At 37.5% G+C, this 21,276-nt stretch overlaps 1 protein-coding gene across 1 annotated transcript in view; it reads left to right on the top strand.

Annotated features, from left to right (window-relative positions):
* The window catches only part of CMC1 (C-X9-C motif containing 1), a 65,474-nt gene extending 46,916 nt beyond the window's left edge, over positions 1-18,558 (top strand). The window contains exons 3-4 of the mRNA XM_048838649.2: positions 15,988-16,078; positions 18,241-18,558. Coding sequence (XP_048694606.1) covers positions 15,988-16,078; positions 18,241-18,361 — 212 coding nt within the window. The 3' untranslated portion in view covers positions 18,362-18,558. The remainder of the gene's footprint in view (positions 1-15,987; positions 16,079-18,240) is intronic.
* The last annotated feature ends 2,718 nt before the right edge of the window (positions 18,559-21,276 follow it).

Genomic DNA, 21,276 nt, shown 5'->3' with positions numbered 1-21,276 from the left:
ATTTGGACTAATAGGCTTGAAGATGACTACATTTGTTGCATACTGTATATTTGCAACCTGACAAAGCCTCCTCACTTTTTACAGCTATTTTGACCTGAGAAACCTATTTGTATAGCAGGCATTCTAGAGAGGACAAAAACCCAATCAACTAAGTGTAAAGTAAATTAAAGGAGAGTATGTTCACTTCAAAGAACATCGAGATATTTTTCATGATATTTTTTAAAAGCCTTTCTTCCTCGTATTAATGAGCATTAAAGGTTTAACAAGTCTTTTTTTTTCATTGTGAGGAGGGGGTGTGTGTTTGCTTTTTACACTGTTCTTTTGGTTTATTTTCACATCTAGGTGGGGGTGCTGGAACCAACTTTTTTTTTATTTAAAACAATATGTGATAGCGTTTTTATTTTGTGCAAAACCCACATACGGAATAAAGGGAAATCAGGTCAGGTCAAATGTTGAGCTTGGTAACTCCTGACATGCACTTTACTATTTGCTTCTTGCCCTCTTTATCATTTATCCTGCCCCAACTCTCTTTCTTTTGCAACTGTTTAAATTGAAATTCTATTGAAATTGTCGTGCTATTGAGATATACCAGTTATGTACCTATCACTGCTGCTAAAAGGTCTCTGCCAAATGTCCCTTCAACTATCAGCTGTAGCTGTCAAAAAATAAACTTTGGTTATATTTTTAAGATACAACATTTTAAAAAATCATTTTATTCTAGTTATGTTGTTGTTTAGTAAATCACCTGCCTCCACTCATGTTCAATTTTACATTTTGATTTTGAATCAGATTGCTTTTCATGACATCATGTCTTTTAAATATTTTGGTTTTTTAAACACAGGTGAAACTGGGCTATTCCTTTTCTTTCTTGAGAATTTATTTAAAAAGTTAAGATCTTTCATGTTTTTCAGCACCTGTGTACTGTGATGGTATGAAACACAGAATAAACAGAGTTTGCAAGTAATGTATGAAAAATAAACATGAATTATTATTTATTAATATTACAGCAGTAATTAATCAGTTGCGATTGTGCAAGGTGCTGCACCAACACAGTTAAAAGTGGCCATTATAATTGCCCTACTGGAACACACCTTTAATCTATGTAGGTTACTGTCCAATCTCTGACAGCAGCAGCCAGCACTAGCTGAATCAGGGGAAGATGGAAGTAATCCTGCATAAGACAGTTATGGAATAACCTCCCCCTGCCAAAAGGTTCTTTCTAAACCCCATTAATCCGAGGCTGTACTGTGCCGTGAAACACTTCCAGAATTTGTGTTAAAATCCTTACTGTTTTAACTGTAGTTTTTTATCTATATAAATGTCCAAAATTGAGTGTGCTTAATTATTGGCCTCAGTGATACTTTGTGGCAGTCAGTTCCACAGGCTATGTGCATTGTGTGAAAATGTTTCCTTTCACTGTTTTAAATTTGCTGCCTTTTGCTTTTGTTGACTATCCCCGTTTTTGTCTTATGAGACAGGGAGAACAGAAATTCCCAGTCTACCTTCTCTGTGCCATTAATTATTTTGTACACACTCTCAGATAAAGTCCTGATCTTTTAAACCTTTCTTCTTATGGAAGTTTTTCCATGCCTCTAATCATATGAGGCCCTATCCTGAAAAGTTAACATTTGCTCAAACTTTTTGTAAAAAGAGAAGTAGAAGAGTAGTTGAGTGGTAAAGTCTCTATTTCAAATACGTTGGTTTTTTTGTTACCCAGACTTTAAAAAAAAAAAAAAAAAAAAGCTTTATGGAGGTTGTACTTAGTGCTTAATTTGTAACAAAAGAGGTGCTGGGGCTCAGGCAATTTTTTACTTTCATAACTGACGCAGCAAGCCAGAGGGGCCGGGGCTACGAACTGCCAACCCTAGAGGTGCTGAGGCTCAGCCCTGTCACAATTAAGCACTGATTGTAGTTTTCGTTCATTGTATAGAATGCACATTATATTGTAACGTCTATCTAAAGGCAACTAGTTTTAAAATCATAGTTAAATTTAAAGAACTCCCAATAGTCAGGCTAAGAGGATTCTCCAAACTGTTTTAAAAAATAAATCTCTTTAAAAACCTAGTGCTTTTTTATTGGGGGGGGAAACAAACACAGGGCTGGTCTACCCTGAAAACTTACATCAGCATAGCTGTGTCTTTCCGGGATCTGAAAAATCCACACTTCTAAGAAATTTAGGTTTGCTAACCTAAACCCTGGTGCAGACAGCGCTAGGTTGATGGAAGAATTCTTCCCTCGACCTAGTTCCAGCCTCTTGGGAGAACCCCCCATCATTGTAGTGAGTGATTATGCTGAAGCGCTACAGTGATGCAACCACAGCTGTAGCATTTTAAGTGTAGACATGACTTAAGAACTGTGATCTTTGCATGTTTAGAAACTAAAGTAGGGTTTCATTGTACGCAGCAGCTATAAAGCCAGTAAGCAGAGGAGGCAAAAATTAACCGATCCTATTCCCAGAGCTATGCTGACATTCTAGATGATGCTGTAAGCAAATAGGGAAGTAAAGAAGAGATGCCATGTTGTCTTATGTCTCTTGTAAAGTACAAGACAAAGAAACAAAAGTCTCTTAGCATGCTTGGAGAGGGCAGATGGCATCAATGGCATGTCAAAAGAGCTTTAAGTTCTTACTTGGAAATGACCAAGCCATTTCAGGAGATTGCTTCCCTCTTGAGCTTTTCTTCAAAGGCCAATAACAATCTGTCCCAGCCCAGAGGTTATCCAATAATCCAAATATGATTCTGTCCAACCCTGCTATGAGCTTCTAGTGTAACGCTACTAGAGGGACATTAGAGCCCTGACCGTAGCTGGTCTCTGAGATTCATAAGGGCACCGTTAGAGTTCAGTTTATTCCTTTACTCAACACGGTTATTTCCAATGTAGAGCCAAATTGGATTCTCATTCCAAGAGGGCAGTCCTTTAGTCTTCAGTTTGTTAACTTCTCAGCCGTCGTCCTGGTAGTTACTACTGCTGCTAATCCCGTATGGTGGGGCTTCACAGATGCAATTACATGAGAAAGTTGATCAGTCACCTGAAATATTGTGACTGTATTGCCTCTGCAGATCCATATGGGCTGTCTTTTCCTGGCTTCTTTGCCATTGTATAGCTACTTCAAAAATCAGGCAGGGAGGAAGTGAATATGATTATACAGGCAAGGATAGTCTAGAACTTTGACTACATCTTTTAGGCCAAGAGCCTAGCAGGGTTCAGAAAAGGATTTGACGTTGATATGGATAAGAATTTAAAAGATCACCGCCAAATCGCCAAGGGCCGAATACTCAACTGATGTAAATCGACATTCTATTAATGTTAGTGGAGATATGCCAATTTACAGCACCGAAGGTTGTTTTCCCAAGTGTTTTGGAAGAGAGAAAGCTTCATGCATCAGGGCATAAGCCAAGTTTCTACCAGGTAAGTATTAAGAAGAAATGTCCCCTGAGGAGTGGTGGTTATTCCATAGGTGCCTACTGCAGGATTTCTTGCATCTTCCTCTGAGGCAGCTGTTAATAGCTGCTGAGGGAAACAAGTTAATGGAATAAATGGGTCATTGGTCTGATCCAATATGGCAGCATTATGTCCCTGGCAGTTCAACTGCTTCAGATTGGTTCCTGAATTTTGATGCATGAAGTTGCTACACTGTGGATGTGAAGAGGCAATCTAATTCAGAGGATTCCAGCATATTTCCTCTTCACACTGCAGTTTAATCCTGGTTTTCCCTCTATCAGTTTTCTATGTGTGTATTCCCCTTTCAACTGTGAGACACTTTTCAACATTTCATACTGGAGAATAATAGACCTTCTCCAACTTATTGTTGGATCCACTGATCGTGTTGCCACTTCAAGAGGTGGCTGCTATTCCATGCTGAGAGAGCACTGTTGGGATAGGAAAAATGGCTTTTGGTATTGTGAATAACCCCCCTTAAAAGGATTCTTGGTTTTCCCCTCTCCCACTCCTAGGGAGCGTGTTATGATCTAATTGTCTGCCTGTCTGCCACCCCCAGTTTGGTGGTGGTTGTCTGGTGAAGCTGGTATATAGCTTGAGATACTTTGGGAGGAAAAGCATTCTATAAATAATTATAAGTGTGTTATAACAGATGAACATTTGGAAGGCAAATAAAATATTTGATCTGGTAACAGAGAGATTCATTTTAAAGAATCGGGGTTTATTTTATGTAATTTTTGTTTGCCCTGTATAAGATGTATTTAATTACTTCATTCCATCTTTCTGTATTCAAATTAATCTTATTCTTATATATATATTGGTGCCCAAATTAGAATAATTCTTTAATCAGCTGTGTTGTGCCTGCCACAGTAGACTAGAATAGGAAAGCCACTCTTGGCATACTGAGACGCGTGTATTTTATTTTTTGTTGTAATTTGAAAGTAAAATCAGAAATATTGATTTCTACTTGACTGGAGAGATGATTTAGTTTGAATATCAGTCTGATTTTAATCAGGTGAGAATTAATTGAGTTGGAGGTATTAGATATTCAGTGATGTTAACTGAACCATGATCAATCTACAGAGAAGCTTTCTTTTGTACTGTGTTAGAAATATCAAATAGCTCATGTACTACAATATAAAAACAATCTTTTCATGTTCATTCTACTACCCTCTTGGCTCATTAAATGCACCAGTAAATCCATTCTGTGCACACTGAGTAATCTTCAAAGTAACTAGCTAATAAATCACAATTTAATACAAAATTAAAAGCATAACTGTCATAAAATAACTGATATACAAAGTTTTGTATCACTTTAATATCTTGTACGTATTTTAGAAACAAAGGATTTAAAGCGTTGGCTGTATACTCTTCTAAATATCAGCTAAATTCTGCTGTTTTCATAAACACCATTGCTGCTTTGATGTTTTTCCTGTGTTGATAGCGCTAAGAGAGTGATTCAAATCTTAGAAATATGTCATTTCTTATTTTATTTTCCAAAAAAGAGAGAGAGAACATTAAACCTGGTCTGGATCATGATACAGGCTTTTTTTTATTTTAAGAGTGTGATAGCAGTATCATAAGTGTTGAGAAAATATAAATGGTGAGATAACACCTCAATAGGACTTGCTCATAAGTAGTAAAATTGTAAAGACTTTAAATAAACTACAGCCAGAGCTGAGGATCGATTGACCTTGGTAATGGGTAATACTACATATATTGAATGGATATTAAAAGTGGGTGTACAGTAATTGCTGATTGCAATAAATCAATTAGCTTGCACAGCACTTTGACAATACAAAGTACTAGGTAAGTGCAAAGTAGTAGTATTGTAACACTTTATTAGCAAGGTATTTTAATACGTTGATTGTCATGAATCTTCAACATAATGAGTTTTCCACACACACCCATAATGTAAATGTTGATAACGCCCGTACAGTAAGAATAATGCTGTTCTTTGCATATTTATAGATAGGCATAGTATTTCCATGCTTCTTGTTGTCCAGACGTGATAAATTGTAGTTATAAAATAGGTAATCAGCTTAGTATTCACCATCTTTGTACATGGGGAGCTCTTCAATCCATATTATTCAATCATGAACACTTTAAAAATGAAGAAAGCAACACTGTTCCCCTCAAATTCACTTTTAGCTTTCTGAGTGGCCTCTATTTAAAGCCAGAGAATGCTAGTCTTCCGTGATTAATTTTAAAATTACTTTTGGGTGGAAAGGATGGTTGACCAACTTTTTTCCTATTAAAAATCCTTTCATTTTATATCTTTAACTGAAACTTTCATAACCTAATACAAAGTGAACATTTTAAAAATAAATTCATACCAAAATTAGAACATCATTTTATATATAAAGTCGTGGGGAAATCCATCACTCCTGAATTTTTAGGGCAGATAAACAATGAAAAGAAAATACAAACACTTGTCTTATTTTCCCTACTGCGCAGTTGGCATTCTCTGCCGTGTTGTTTATTCAGTAAGAAGAGAAATACCTGTGACGGCAAGATAATCTCACATAAATTCAACCTTTGCCCGGTTTAAAGATTTTTGGGCAGATCCTCATCTAGTGTAATGGAACTAAGATAATTTACACCAGATATGGATCTGCCCCATTAAATCAAAGTCCAGGCAGTTCTTCCTTTTAGTAGAGAGCACTTGGGCAAGTTCAGAGGATTTTTTTTCTATGTGATCAAACTAAAAAACTTATACATATTAAAACTTTATAAAATATTTTAATATTTTGTTTTTGTCCCACTGAATGTGACCATAAATGGAATAAATGTTTGCAATTCAAGTCTGTGTGTTATATAACAGACACACCCATCCACCTCCACCCTGAGTGTTTTAGTATGAATTTTTCTGCATCTAGCAAGAAACAAAGGCCCTGTACTTACTGGGGCTCAAAGTTTAGGAAATATGTTCAAATTTTGTTTAAATGTGGTTCCATTCAAACCACTTTCTGATATGAATCCTGAGCTAGGCTATAGCACTGGGTTTTTTTTTAACATAGAGCATAATTTGATCCTACATCAGTGTCTAACAGCATTGGTAATCAGTTTAGTTGGAACTCCTTTTAAACAGCATTAAATTATATTTAAAGGCTTGTGGAGATGGGACCAAAAGATCTCACGATCGTATTAATTTTCCATGATCTATTATATGTAAAAATGTTCAGCATCATAATCTTTTTTCACGTGTTTAAGATCGTTTTCTCACATTACCTTGACAGATCAATCATCTTTAGAAAAATAATTCAATGGGTAGGTGATTCTGTTACATGCCACTTGTCAACTGTTCACAGAGAGCTTTTTTTTCTCCATTGGTAGTAATTTAAGCTTATAATTCAAAGAGGACTATTAAGACTCACTTGTATTCACTTGTTATTGTATTTACTGTGTGTCAGAACTGTTTAGTGTATCCACACATACTGCAACGATATGTAACGCCAGCCTTTCATTTTGATGTAGCACTGAAGAAACTGATGTAATTCAAAATGTAAAATTATAGTTGCACGTACTTTATCTCCTCCTACCTTTTAGTGTCGCACCAGTCCAAACCCTTTCATACACCAAACTGTCTATCACAGAAATGCAATACAGTGTGTTGAGAAACCTCATAAATAATAGTTCAGTTTCTTTTATAATTTGTTACTAAAAATAATGATACTCTATAAAGCTAAATAGAATGTGTATCTAAAAAACACACACACACACACATCTAGTTTGGCTAGAAATTTGGATTTTGTATGCATTTCTTTCTGGCTCAACTTGGATCCTGGTTCAGCCTCGTGGTTCAGTCCCTACCCTTCTGAAATAAATGTACTTGAACTATAGACTATGACTATCCGTATTGTAATATATTTTCATTCTCTCTAAAGTAAATCACTACATTGAGGACATCTAGAATGGTGTACTAGGTTATCTATTTTTAAAATTGTACAGGAAACAAAATGTTTTAATAATCAGTTAAAATGCTGATTTGTTTCAGTGAAGTAACTGTTGTGTAATAGATGTAATAATGAAATAAGGGAATCAGGAAGGATATTAAATTGGACAGTACATTTATCCTAGCATTCAAGATTATATTCCTCAGTGTGATAAGGGCACAGATGTGAGAGAGAATCAGAATGAGGTATACATGAGAAATGTGTCTAAAGCTTTAGTTAATTTGGGTTTAATTTCTTTACAACAATAAAAATGAGGTAAATCAGCTTTGTCTGAAATGGAGAGAGGTGATAAGTTGGTGTTGAAAATGAGAGATGGCCCTTGTGCCTGTGCCAGAGAACTTCTGAGAGTCATATTTAAGAGGAAATACCTTTTATTATTCTTGTATGGCTTCACTACTTGTGAATCAGGGATGTTTTCTTTGGATACATATCAGTAAAACTGGAGCTGGTTACAGTTTTAGTAACTCAATTAGCATGACCAAGCAAACAAATGCTACCAAAGTCAATATGTCTCAAAGTGTCTTTGCCTAGGATAGGGTATCACACTGGAAGTGGAGTTTTATATCACATTTAACGATGGTCTGTTTCTGATTTGGTGTTGCCACATGTTGTGAGGCTAATTTTCCCATAGTTTTGAGGCATATCCATCCTCGCTTTTTGGCAGGAAGTCACATATTTCTGATTACTTACAAGAAGCATCTTTTCTTATATTCTTGTGTATTTTGTGCAGCCCATGTCCAACAAAGCAGTGACTCTGCAATATCGCCACCCAGCTACTTGCCAGAGGGCACGGACCGGGGTGAAATTAGATGAATTCACCTTGCTTCAGTGTTCCTCCAGATCTGGAAGGATAGTGGAGGGGAAGAGGAAGTAGGGGATTCCTTCCAGGACTTCCCCCATTTGCTCACTCTTTGCTTGTCCCTCAAAATAGAGTCTTAATTCTGGAGCCGTTGCCTGCATCAACAGAGCCTTCATCATCTCCCTAGTTTCCTCTTTGAAGGGACAGGATCTGTTCTCTTCCACTTTCCTCCCTGAGAAACTCTCTAAGTGGGCCCCTTCTCCACAAGTTCTCTCAGGGTGGATTTGATTTAAATCACTAGTCAGGAAGACTCAATTTAATAATGGATTTCTACATAAAAGTACATTCTTTTTGGTTGTTATCAACCTTAATACATTTCTTCACAACTCAGAGGTAGATGTAGGTTTCATTTTTAGACGGTACACACAATACATTTTTAAAGTGATTTATTCTGAAAACTTTTCAGATTAGTTTTACAGCTATATCAGAAAATGAATGATTGCTTGGTTATTTCATTTACCAATGATAATTGAAGCAGATTTTTATGAAGTCATTGGGAGGTGAACTATCTCCAATTCAACAGGTTAATCAATATTTGGAGGATTTTCTTGCCATGCTGTATTAGGAGGAGAACATCACCAGACAGACATTTAAATTGTTGTATTTAACTAAAGCAACATTATTATATATTCTGAATGTTTTTCTTCAACAGCAAACATATAATATTTTAACAAAACAAGCATATACATTTTTGAATTTAATTAAACATTCACTCCAAACTGTGATTGACCAGTTGGTGACAACTGGTGTAGGCTAACCAGGTTTGTTTGACAGCTTGGAAGTCATTAACTGGGGATTCTGAAAATGGAGCGTGAAATCCTGCTCCGCTGATGTTAGTGGAAGCTTTACAATAGACTTCAGTGGGGCCAGGATTGCACCCAGAGTGTCTGAAATGGGAGAAGCTTGGTTTGCCGTCACTTAGTCCTGCCTGGTCTTTTGATGTATGGCTGACACCCACAGGAGAGGGAGTACTCATTAACTACACACACAAACCAGTGGACAAGTTTTAAAAAATATTTTATTGTACCAACAAAAAAGTCAAATTTCTGTCTTTATTTCCATATTCTGGTGCCTCCCATCACCAGAGCTGAGATCATTATTGAAAGAGCAACTGTTCCTCACTCAGCATGTAATATCAGGAAACAGGCTGCATTCTGTTGAATGTGAAAGGTTAGACTCCTGGAGTTACAATCTACATTGGTAGCTGTTAAAAATGAAAATATTAAACTATTACGAGTTTAATCAGATCTTAGATATTTACTTTTTTGTCGTAGCCAATTATGTACCTTGAAGTTACTGGTCTGCGGTATGAAAATAGCTAGAACCAGAATATTGTGGTGACAGCTAAACCTAATATCTGTTTCTATAGATTTTGATTTGAGATTACATCTGAAAATACTGCTCCCAATTTGTGCAGTTATTCCCCAAAGCAGATTTTTAATACTGGAATTTTTGATGTTCTGCATTTAGAGATCATAAGATATTTAATGGAAAAAAATATAAAATTGGAGATAATTAAAATTAGAACAATGCTCTCCTGGCTGCTGGAGAGCTTCTGGCAAATATTTCTAAGTAAAATGGCCTTGTACCATAGTCCCTTACACCATTATCACATGGATTTTAAAGTGCTTAGAAATACAAGGAGAGAGGAGTAATTAAGTAGTGTGTGTTCATGCGGCGATGTCTAATATGCTCTAACCTGCTCCTTTTTTTCCTTCTGTGTTAAGTGTCGGGAACATTAAAGCTATATAGCTTGAAGCAGTTTTATCACTTTGTAATGATGCTTTCTGTTTGCGTGGCCATATACCACAAGCAGGGCCTTCTGAAGCTAGGGAATGCTCGCTATGCATTTCCAGTTTTGTTCACTGGGACATCACGCCTTCAACGAATCAAGACTGGAGAGCTAACAAGTGAGAGGGACCTCCTGTTGTCTTCAGCCTTTTTTTTTTACTTTGCAGCTTCCAGAAGGACTGATTATTACAAAAAAGCAGCACAGCACTTTGGCATGAGCCTGTGGGGGCTAGAAATCAGAATGGTCACTAGACAAGTCTTAAGCTTTAGAAGGCTTTTAATGAGAGAGCCACATTTTATTTTTTTATACTGATTATAGCTGTCACGTTGCTATGAAATGGTGAAATAGGGCCACACTGTAGAAATCTCCAAGAAACAACAAAAAAGCTATACATTTTAATTCAGTAATAGCATTCTCTTAAAAAGAAACTAAATAAATACCCGGGTGCTATTACAGCACATTTTGCATATCTTGTATTGCTCTTATTTTTCCTAGTAACACCATTTTATAATACATGTAGGTCCAGCTGTTCAAAAGCAGCCTTAAAAACTTCATTTTTGTGGACTTTTAAGTTTTTGCAACTTGCTAAAATGGAAACTAGTGTACATATATATCAAGTAGTCTGGCATTTTAAGACCGTATTCAGTTTCCGCATGAAAATGTTCCCTTGGGCACGTGGCACCTTCTTTTCACTCAAATCTCACTAAAATACACTTATTTTGGAAAGGTTTTCAGTGTTCATTCACCTTTAAAAAGTGCATTATATCAGTATATAGCCTGCACTGCCTTTAGGTTTGACCATCCTCTGGTGATATTGGTACATTATACATCTGAACTATATTGTTCATGTAACTTCCTTAGACATGAATACTTTCCCAACTCACAGGGGGATTTTGAAGGTAGCATGGTGATGGATACTGTAAAGGTAGATAAAATAGTGATTTGCATATGCACTTCTGAGTTTTGCCCCAGCAGAAATTTGCCCCAGGAAAACTACAAAACAGCATGTAACATTTTAGAAACCAGTCTGAGGCCCTTTAGAAAATTTTCCCCAAAATGGTCAGAATAGGCAGTGCATCATTCCTGTATTTTTCATTCACAGGTCTTTTGTAAACAAAAAGAAAATGTAAAGCTTGACCTTACCTTTTCTCAAAATGAGCCTGTAAAAAGGCTCCCGTCAATATTTTGGGGGAACTTTAGATAGATTCTCTGCTTTCCTGTGAATTGGAGAAGTCCTTCTGATTTCAGTACACAAGCAGGCCTGCTCAGGTGGCTTGAAACCGTTTAACTGGAAGCCCACTCCCTCTTTAGTCAGTATATAATATGATAGGGCTTCAACAGAATCAGGATCAAACCCACAGCCAGCCCACTCTTCAGCAAAACAGCAAGATTCTCCCTGCTACTTTTGTGGAGACAAATTTCCCTATGTGTAGAGCCCTGCAAATCTTCAGATACCTGCTTTATATCCACGAATATCTGAATCTACAGATGCTTGTTTGCGGATCAGATGTAGATACAAATTTTGTATCCACACAGGGCTCTATCTATATTTACTCCTTATGTGCCAGCATCATGCAGAGCTGAGCCTGTGGAGGGTACGTTAACAGAATAACATTGCACTAGCAACTGCTCAGTAAGTTAACGTGAGCCATTGGAAATAGTGTCCCGGCAAATATACAGGGCCAGATTTTTTAAGGAGTTATGTTGGGGGTCTGCATACAAATATACACCTATATTAAAGAATGTATATTAAAGCATCTGTTGTTATGCATGCAGATGAAGAGGTACTCAGCTACATTTGCACTTACAGTCAATGACTTGAGCCTGGCCCTAGTAGCCTTGAGCTCCCTTTTCTACTAACTTGTTTCCCAGCATCAGCTTACCCAAAAAGTATCTATATGTACACTAAACTTGTAAAATGTATTTGATCCAGTGACTTGCTACTGTGTAACTATTTCACATTGACAGGTTTCAGAGGAACAGCCGTGTTAGTCTGTATTCGCAAAAAGAAAAGGAGTACTTGTGGCACCTTAGAGACTAACCAATTTATTTGAGCATGAGCTTTTGTGAGCCACAGCTCACTTCATCAGATGTGTACCGTGGAAACTGCAGCAGACTTTATATACACACAGAGAATATGAAACAATACCTCCTCCCACCCCACTGTCCTGCTGGTAATAGCTTATCTAAAGTGATTCTAAAGTGATCTAAAGCTTATCACATTGATCACCGTTTGCAAAAAACCATGAGAGTAAAAACATTAGTGTACAAATGTGGAGGAGAAACATGGAAAATCAGAGCAACAACATAAGACTGCCCGTACTGGGTCAGACCAGTGGTCCATCTAGGCTAGTAATCCAGTCTTCCAAGGGTGGCCAGTGCTAAAAGCTTCAAAGGGAATCAGCAGAATAGGGCAACTATCAAGTGATCCATTCCCTGCTGTCCAGTCCCAACATCTGGCAGTCAGAGGGTTAGGGACCCCCTAGAGCATGGGGTTTCATCCCTGGCAATCTTGGCTAATAGCAGTTGATGGATCTGTCCTCCATGAATTTACCTAATTATTTTTTGAACCCAGTTTTGGCCTCAGAACATTCCCTGGCAATGAGTTCCACAGGTTGACTATGTATTGTGTAGCCATGTTAGTCTATATCAGCAAAAAGAACGAGGAGTACTTGTTTCTGGCACCTTAGAGACCAACAAATTTATTTGAGCATATTTATTTATTTGTTGGTCTCTAAGGTGCCAGAAACAAGTACTCCTCATTCTTTTTGCTGATACAGACTAACACGGCTACCACTCTGAAACCTAATAATTTTTGTTGCCCTTCTTTGTACCTTTTCCATTTCTAATGCATCTTTTTTGAGATGGAACAACCAGACCTACGCTCGGTATTCAAGATGTGTGTACACCATGGATTTATGTGGTGGCATTATGATATTTATTGTCTGTTATCTTATTAGCCTTAAGGGTTCCTAACATTGTTAGCTTTTTTGACTGCTGGGTCACATTGAACGGATGTTTTCAGAGAACTACACATAATGACTCCAAGATCTTTCTTGAGTGGCGACAGCTAATTTAGACCCCATCATTTTGTCTATATAGTTAGGATTATTCATTACTTTACATTTACATTACAATATTTTACATTACAATATTCATTACTTTACATTTTTCAACAAAAGAGTATATTTCCAATTTTCAGCTGACATAATTTGATTTATTCTTACTTATTTAGCTTTGGTAGATTTTGCTGTTAATGAATCAGCAGTATATTTATTATACTGTTAAACAGTGTCCTAAATTCATCTGGCATAAAGTAACTGTTTTGAAAAGTCAGTTTACTGATTATATCCACTAAAATATCTGCACACATTTAGCTAGGATCTAAAAGTGCATCTAATTGTTGAGCAGAAAAATATAGCTTAACAATGGCTTTAATTTTTGCAATCATAGTAGCTTTCTATTTCAGCATTTTAAAAAAACCCATCACCTCTTGTAAGCAACTAGTCATAAGTACCTGTAAGCAAATGCCAATTAATTTAAACAAAACCTATTCTATTAAATTCTTTAGATATTTTTTGTAAAGTTATTGAATGGAAAGAAAATTAATTGCACACTACACAGGGTAACTAATTAGTAGGAAATCAGTTATAGGCTATGCATTTTTAAATGTTGATATTTAAAGAACCTCATACATTCCATTTTTAGTTTTTGTGTTATACAAAATAAGATACTTTTCTGAAGGCTGGGTGGTTCCTTTCACTGCTGCAAGTAGATGGAACTGGGATCCATCATCTCGCTCTCTCTCAGGGAGATGTGTCTACTCTGTGTTCTCCCCTCTATGAGACACCCCTGAGAGTGATCGGTGGGATTTGGGGATAGGGAGCAGAGCAGATGATCAGCTATTCTCCTTGGCATTTCCTCCTGCTGACTCTTTGGATTTTAAAGAGGAAATGCATTCTGGAGTCAATGCTACTAAAGGCTACTGCACAGTGCACAGGAGATACAGCTAGTAGTAGCAAGGCTCCTTTGAGCTGTGCTGCTATAGAGAAGAATCAGCAGGGCAGCATATTTTCTCCATGGAACTAGTGGTTTCCTTCTTTGTGCAGCCCCAGGAGCTGTAGGAGTGGGAGACTATGCCCGTTGTATGCTCCCAGGTCCCCAAGGACCTGTCACCAAGGCGAGGATTGCTTGGAAACTCCACGGCGTAAACCTCACCTCAGTGTTTCCCAGTTCCTCTCCAAAGGGCTCTTTCACAAGAGGAAATTATCCAGCTAGTGGTATTTAATTGGTTTAGTAATTACTGTCATTACTACACTAGATTGTAGTCTTTATTATGCTTAGCAAATTTTGGAAGCCTAGTCATAGAAGAAACACGTTAACAGTCCTAACTTTTATTGAACGACACTAATGAAGTCATTGATTTAGTGTTTTTAACATACACAAGCTATTTAACCACAATAACATTGACTTATCAGTATGAAAAGTAGAGAGTAGAGTTTTAAATGGGATTTGTCACAGAATACACAGCTTCAGAAATTGGTTGGCGGTATTAGCAACATCACTGTATATGAGAGTGTTAATGTGTTATATAGTATGAAGGAAAGATCCTAATTAAAATCTTGTTGCTAAACAAGTGACAAAGACCTTACAAACAGCTTGAGGCTCCAGGCTAGCCGTTGTTAGGCTTGAAGATCAGACTCGGTCAGTGAATGAGAAAATGTTTATAACGTGATTTGTTTTGTTCATAACACACAAAAATACAACCAAGCAGCATTAGTGGTTTATTCAGCGTAATATACATACTGCAATTTCTGGATATATTTCATAGTGGCTGCAGGAGTGAGCCATATCATTTAGACATTAGATAATATCAGAACAGGTATGTCTGCATGGCATTTGACCCAATTAAATTATTAGTTGGATACTAAAGGTGTCTCACTATCATTCAGGCTGAGTGTTTGTGAGGTCTGCGTTTGGCAGAGGACACCGTGGTATTCAAGAGCTCGGAACCAGCTTTTGCTCGAAGAGCACCTTGGCCAAGCAGCACATAGTGCTCCCAAAATGTGTAGTTTGGAATACATAGTCCTCTCACTTCTAGCAGCAACAGTCAGGTGTAGCCATTGAAATAAATAGCCTTAAACTGGTGTACAACTGGTTTGAGAGGCAAATCAGGCCTTGATTATTTATCGTCCACATCAAAGGTAAAAATTTAAAGATAGGTATGTCTACACTGCACACTAAGCACAGGCTCTCACTCGGGTTTGAGCTCAAGCCCCCCTTCTATCCATCCATACACACACATCAGATTGACTCAAGTCAGCAAGGACTCAGGACCGAGATCCTAGAATGCTGCTCAGGGTATGGACCAGAGCCTGAGTCTCACTCTGATTTGGGCCCAAGCCCTGTCATTTTGTAGTGTGGATGCAGTTCACGTCGCAGAGCTGAGTCAGAAGGTCTGCAAATTTAGTGTGGACATGTTAGCATGGCTGAGAGACCTGGGTCCCGCAATTATAAACCTGGTATGGACACTCAAGCGCACGCTTGGAAACACAGAGACCACAAGCCCCACAGACTCCGGTTTACAGTGCGGCATAGACATACCCATAGTCACACAGTGTATGTGCTTTCTTTTGCAACAGCTAAAAGAGTAGTAATATCCTGACAGTTTAGCATCAGATTTTAAGATGCTCAGCTAAAATCAATGAGAAGTTTTGACTTCTGCCAGACTGCAGTTGTGTCTTTAAAAAAAATACATGAAGCTCATCAATGACCTAAGTGTAATGCTTGGCTATACTGAAGTTACAAAAGTTCCAAGCTTGCCATAATGCCAGAAACAGGTCAATTTGGGAGTCAGATACTCTTTTAAAATAGTGTATTGTACTTGTGTTAATGTGGATCCATAGTAAAAGAATCTAAACTCTCTATTTTTTATATTTCAGCTTTTACCAAATGCTGCCAAGAGTCTGGCTTTCTTATGGTGGTGAAATGTCAACAGGAAAATGCAGCCTTGAAAGAATGTCTAACTACCTAGTAAGTCACCCTGAAAAAAAAAAAATGTATATTGCTACAGTCATGATGCCATTGAGAAACTGGGGCAGGGGACAACCACCAAGACCTTTAGACAATGCCTGAGTTCATTATGTAGTTTCAGGGTGCTCTCAAAAAGGTTCCACATATCTTCAGATGATTCCAGTAGTGAATGGAGATGCTAAGCCTCTTCAAGCAAGTTTGCAAGGTGTCATGACTTCCACTACTGAATCTAGGTTGGGGTATTTTCTGAAGGAAAGCAATTATATCTTCAGTTTCATGGATCAGGGAAAGCAAGGCATCTTTTACACTAGCATTTTTTCTGAAAAATTTCCCATGGTTGTGAACACTGCTGCAGCTCTGCTGGTGGTAGCAAAGTGCTGGTAGATACTAATATTCTACCATGGTGTCAGAGACCTGTACTGAGCTCTCTTTTGAAGCTCTTGTTTGTCCAATGAATGTGAGCAATGAGTCTGGAAATTTCTTTAGTCTCTCTTGTACTCTATTAGGTGTCAGTATCTGCAGCCAGGCTGTTTTGAGGATTAATTATGTCACTCTAGGGCCGAAAGTCTGAAACTGAAGGGGGAAAAAATACATTAACATCGTTACCAGGAACTGTAGCAATTACTCTTGTTGGTGTTCAGAACAGTCAGCACCGTGTTATAACAACTTTAAATCAAAGGTATGTGTTGCCAGGCTCAAGTTAACAGCTCTGTTTATGTAGTGGAAGCGTGCATTGCTGTAAATATTAATCTGTATATTAATTGTGGACTTCCTTGTGGAAGTTGTATAAAATAAATCTTGATAACTTCCTTCAGTGGTGTGTGTGTGTGTAAGCGCTTCATTTCCTGGGGCCTTTGCAGCAGACTGTGGAGAACTCAGATCTGAGTATTGGGCGTACAGCAGATGTGCTACAGCAGGAGCCAGTATAGAACAAATGTGAAATTCAGATTATTGCTAAATCATAAGTGGTGTTTCTAAAAATTAAGGTGAATTGAAAAAATTAGTTAAATCTTCTGTTTATGGGCCCTGTCTTGTTTGTACCCGACTAAACACACTGTGCCCTTCACCATAACTTAGGGCAGATTTGGTTACTTAGGGTTTGTCTACATAATGGGGTAATGTGCTCTTCAGGGATGTGATTTCTGAAGCACACTGAAGTGTTGCACATTAGTTGGTCAGTGTAGATCCTGCTGATGCACACTAAAGGTTCCCTTTTGGGCTTTAATATGATACTGCTTGAAATAGCACTATGTTAAAACACACCAGCAGGATCTACATTGATCAATTACTGTGAGCTTTAGAAATCACACTCCCCAGTAGACAAGCCCTTAGTTGAAAAAAAGGCACAAATTGTGTATTCCTGCAGATATGAAGAGTGTGTTGACATGGGGAAATAGTCCCCACTAGCGGTTCTGGGGACGCACTTATTTTGCACTAAGAGTACCTTGGTGCAGTTTAGCTTAAATCCACTTCCAAAGCTAAACCACACAAAGTATCCTTGTGTGCAGTAAATATCCCCTAGTGCAGAAAATCTATTGCATTTTGAATGCAGACCCTAGCTTATTTTGCACTAACTCCTCTTTTCGAGAAGCCCTCACCTATCCCCTGATGAGATGATCTGCAGTTGTAGTTTTTTAATTAAAACCATTTTAAATATGTAGTGATTAGGTTATTAGCAATAGGTTCTATACATGAATCACAAATCTTGCTTATGAGTAAAAAGATATGTTCAGCTCCTATTACAAGTAAGTATATTATTCCATGGAACACAAGTTATCAGAGTAGTTTTATAGTTGTACAATTGCTTATCTTAAAATTAATGTTGAGAAAATAGCATCTGGTATCCAGGAAAAATGCAGTGGTTGGTGGGATTGTGATATCAGAAGTAGTTCCTCCGCTTTGTTCTTCCGCCATAGTGGCATACTTTAGGTCTGAAAACAACATACTCTCCAGCAGAAGGCAGTGTTAGGGAGGAGACAGATGCAAATTTAAGCTAAGTGCTATTGGAAAGAGGCAAATTCAAAATCAACTTGTGTGTGATCATTAAACTCAAAATATAAAGAGTTATTAATGCTGTAGGTAGCATCTCAGTTCCACAAATGTTATTAACTTCTTTGATTAAGGTAGAAGCCACAATATTGTTTGTTTTTTCTTTCTTGTAGCTATAATGATCCAGCATTTTATGAAGAATGCAAAATTGAATACTTGAAGCAAAGGGAAGAATTCAGAGCTACTGGAATTCCTGCTAAACAAAGACAACAGAAGCTTCCTACAAGCATGTAGCTAAATCCTAAAATGAAGTTTGGAAATTTACTTCAGTTATCGACATATACATTGATTTGGTGGAATAAGTACGTTAATTGAATAAGCAGACTCAGTTTTGTTTAAAAAAATCAATTTGTCTGAGGCAGGATTTGATTGAAATAAATGTATCTCATGTTGTATTTTGTGTATTAGGAATAAACTCTTTTATGAATGAATCCAAAATAACTAGGATATATTTTTGACCCGCTCCAAGGGTTTGCGGAACTCTGTCGTGTAGAGTATTTTGAGAAAAAAGTTTTTAAACCAATCCATTCTTACTGAACGTTCTCGTGTTTTATCCTCCCTCCACTAATATTCCTCTCTGTAGAATTTAAGACTTTTTTAATCAAAGGAAGACATTTTGCTTCTGTTTACCCAAGGTAATAAATTCCAGCCACTCTCTCTGTAAAAGAACAATTTAAGGTGTACCTTTAATTTATCATTTAATATTGTTACAGCTGCTGTACAACAAAACACTGTGTATGCATGAATCAGTTAAGTATAGAATATTTTTTTCAAGCCTATCTTGGGAAAAGTGCCCTATCAGGAACTGTTCAAACACAATATTTTTAAAATTCTACTTGTGACTATTTTAACTCTGATCAAATTATTTTAATGTCTGTTTTTTATTACTCAGCTAAAGTGTGATGATATAGCTCACTGCTGTAGAGATTATCATTAAAAGGAGTATGTAATATAATAACTAAAGGTGTAGTCAGGCCTGCACAGAGCACTGCTTCTGAGAGCATGCCATCTCAATCTTCATTACAGTCCCTTCCTCCCACTTCTATATCTAGGGCTACTGCCCCATTACTCATGAGCCCTTTAGAGTACTTTTCTCTGCTCAGGAAGCTCACATCTTAAGGAAACCTCTTTCAGAGACAGAATGTAACTGAGACACTGGCAGGAGCATAGTTTAAGGAAAAGGTATTCTCAATGTAAGGTTTCTTTTTAGAGAAAGCTGGATTGTGAGAAAAGACTTATGGGAAGAGAGGAAAAGAAACAAGAACATACTAGGCTAAAGAAGTCTCCAGAAGGGAGACAAGGCATGAAGTGTAATGGGAATTTTAACCATCACTTAAAAAAAAAAGCAGACCGTGCCCCAAACAAGATAATGCTAGGAGGTAAGAAAGGGTGGTAGAGAAGAGCAAACAAGAGGCATTAGGATTTATTTTGAAGTTTGCATGATGGAATGAATGGTCCAACCTCGGGAGGGGGAGAGATGACTGGTAATCTCTCTCTTTCTGCCAGGCCGTGTTACTCCATTTCATTTATTTTTAAACTCAGCATCTACAGCTGGAAGAGAAGGTGTTAGCAGATCAAGATATTGGTTTATAGAATAAGAAAATGGCTGCCACAGTCTGAAATTGGTCTCACAAAAATGTAGACCAAGAGCACTTCTGTCTTTCAAAGGGGAGAGGTTGCTTACTGAAATGTCAAAACAGTTAGTTTTGTATCATTCCTTCCCTACCTTCCTGTTTCAAAAGAAGTGATAATGCTTATATCATTAAAAACCCAGTTTACACAATGGAACTGAGTTGCTGCACTTGTGAAATTATTGTGGATGGTGGTAAGTAAGCAAATAATATGTGTATTAGAAACAAAGCTATGGGTAAGGCAAGGATCTAGTAATAAATCAAGGAAATGAAAGTGGTAGACAAAGCCAGACTTGTTTCTAGATATGTTATATAGCACTTTCTGTCTTTGCTTACTGTTTGAAAGAAACTCTTTAAAATGCGGTCTTGCACTTGGATTACTGCATCTGAAAAATCCAAGTGGGGGGGAAGGGGAAACAGGTGTGTTAGGTAAAAAGATAAAACTTGAAACTGTAGTGTTCTGTCTAAACATTAAAGGTCAGTTTCGGGGTGGCTATGTTTTGGGGAGTTTGTCTCTCTAGTAAAGAATCTGCTTGTAACTATTTTGAAGAGAATAAATTTTACAGCAGGAGACTTACATGCACTGTTAAGACCATAAATTTCAGAGAAGCAGCCGTATTAGTCTGTATCCGCCAAAAGAAAAGGAGGACTTGTGGCACCTTAGAGATTAAATTTATTTGAGCATAAGCTTTCGTGAGCTACAGCTCACATCGTCAGATGCATGCAGTGGATTATTTGAGCATCACAAAAGCTTATCTCTAAGGTGCCACAAGTCCTCCTTTTCTTAAAACCATAAGTGTGTTTCAGATGAACAAATTACTTGAGTATGCAAGGCTCTGGGAAGCTTCTACTGCTTTTCTCCCACTGAAGAGGTTTGTCCAGTGATTTTTGTATTTAATTGTTGGCTGTTAGTACCTTTTATCACCACAGAGTATGGGTTGCTCCTGAATTATTGAAACGGAAAGTCTGCTTGGTCATGTGTGTCCTTGAAATTTGGAAATGTGAATATCTTAAATTATAGGTAGAAATTACAGTCCTAGCCTCCTGAAGCCTATGCCTATTACTTGAATAATCAAGAACACTACCCTTTTGTTTCAGTGGCATTTAGACTACTGAAATCAATGGGGGTGTAGGTGTACCCTAATGAACTGGAAAGCCTGAGAACATCTGCAGATCGAGCTAGCAGTGACACCTATTAAGGGTTGCCTATCACTTTTTCTATTTTAACACTCTAGTTTCAGTTGCCAAGTTAAGTATATGCTAAGGTTTTCTACATTTGCTGTCTGGTGCAGGCAGATCTTTTTGGGAAGTTTCAGCTAAAGAAGATAAGCATTTCTGAGGATAGGAAGAAGAGGTTTTTTTTCAATATTAATTCCAACCATTCCTTTGGAGAAGGAACTTAAAGTTTAGCAGTAGGATGGCCTTTGGAACAGATGCTTTTTACTGTCCCTCTGAAAATCCATCAAGATTTGTCCAAATTATAAATTGCTCAAAAATCACCATTTGCACATGTTCAAA

This window comes from Caretta caretta, chromosome 2, assembly GCF_965140235.1.
Source record: "Caretta caretta isolate rCarCar2 chromosome 2, rCarCar1.hap1, whole genome shotgun sequence".
Classification (NCBI taxonomy): domain Eukaryota; kingdom Metazoa; phylum Chordata; order Testudines; family Cheloniidae; genus Caretta; species Caretta caretta.
The sequence above is the reverse complement of the archived record's forward strand: the minus strand, read 5'-3'. Positions and strand labels throughout refer to the sequence as shown.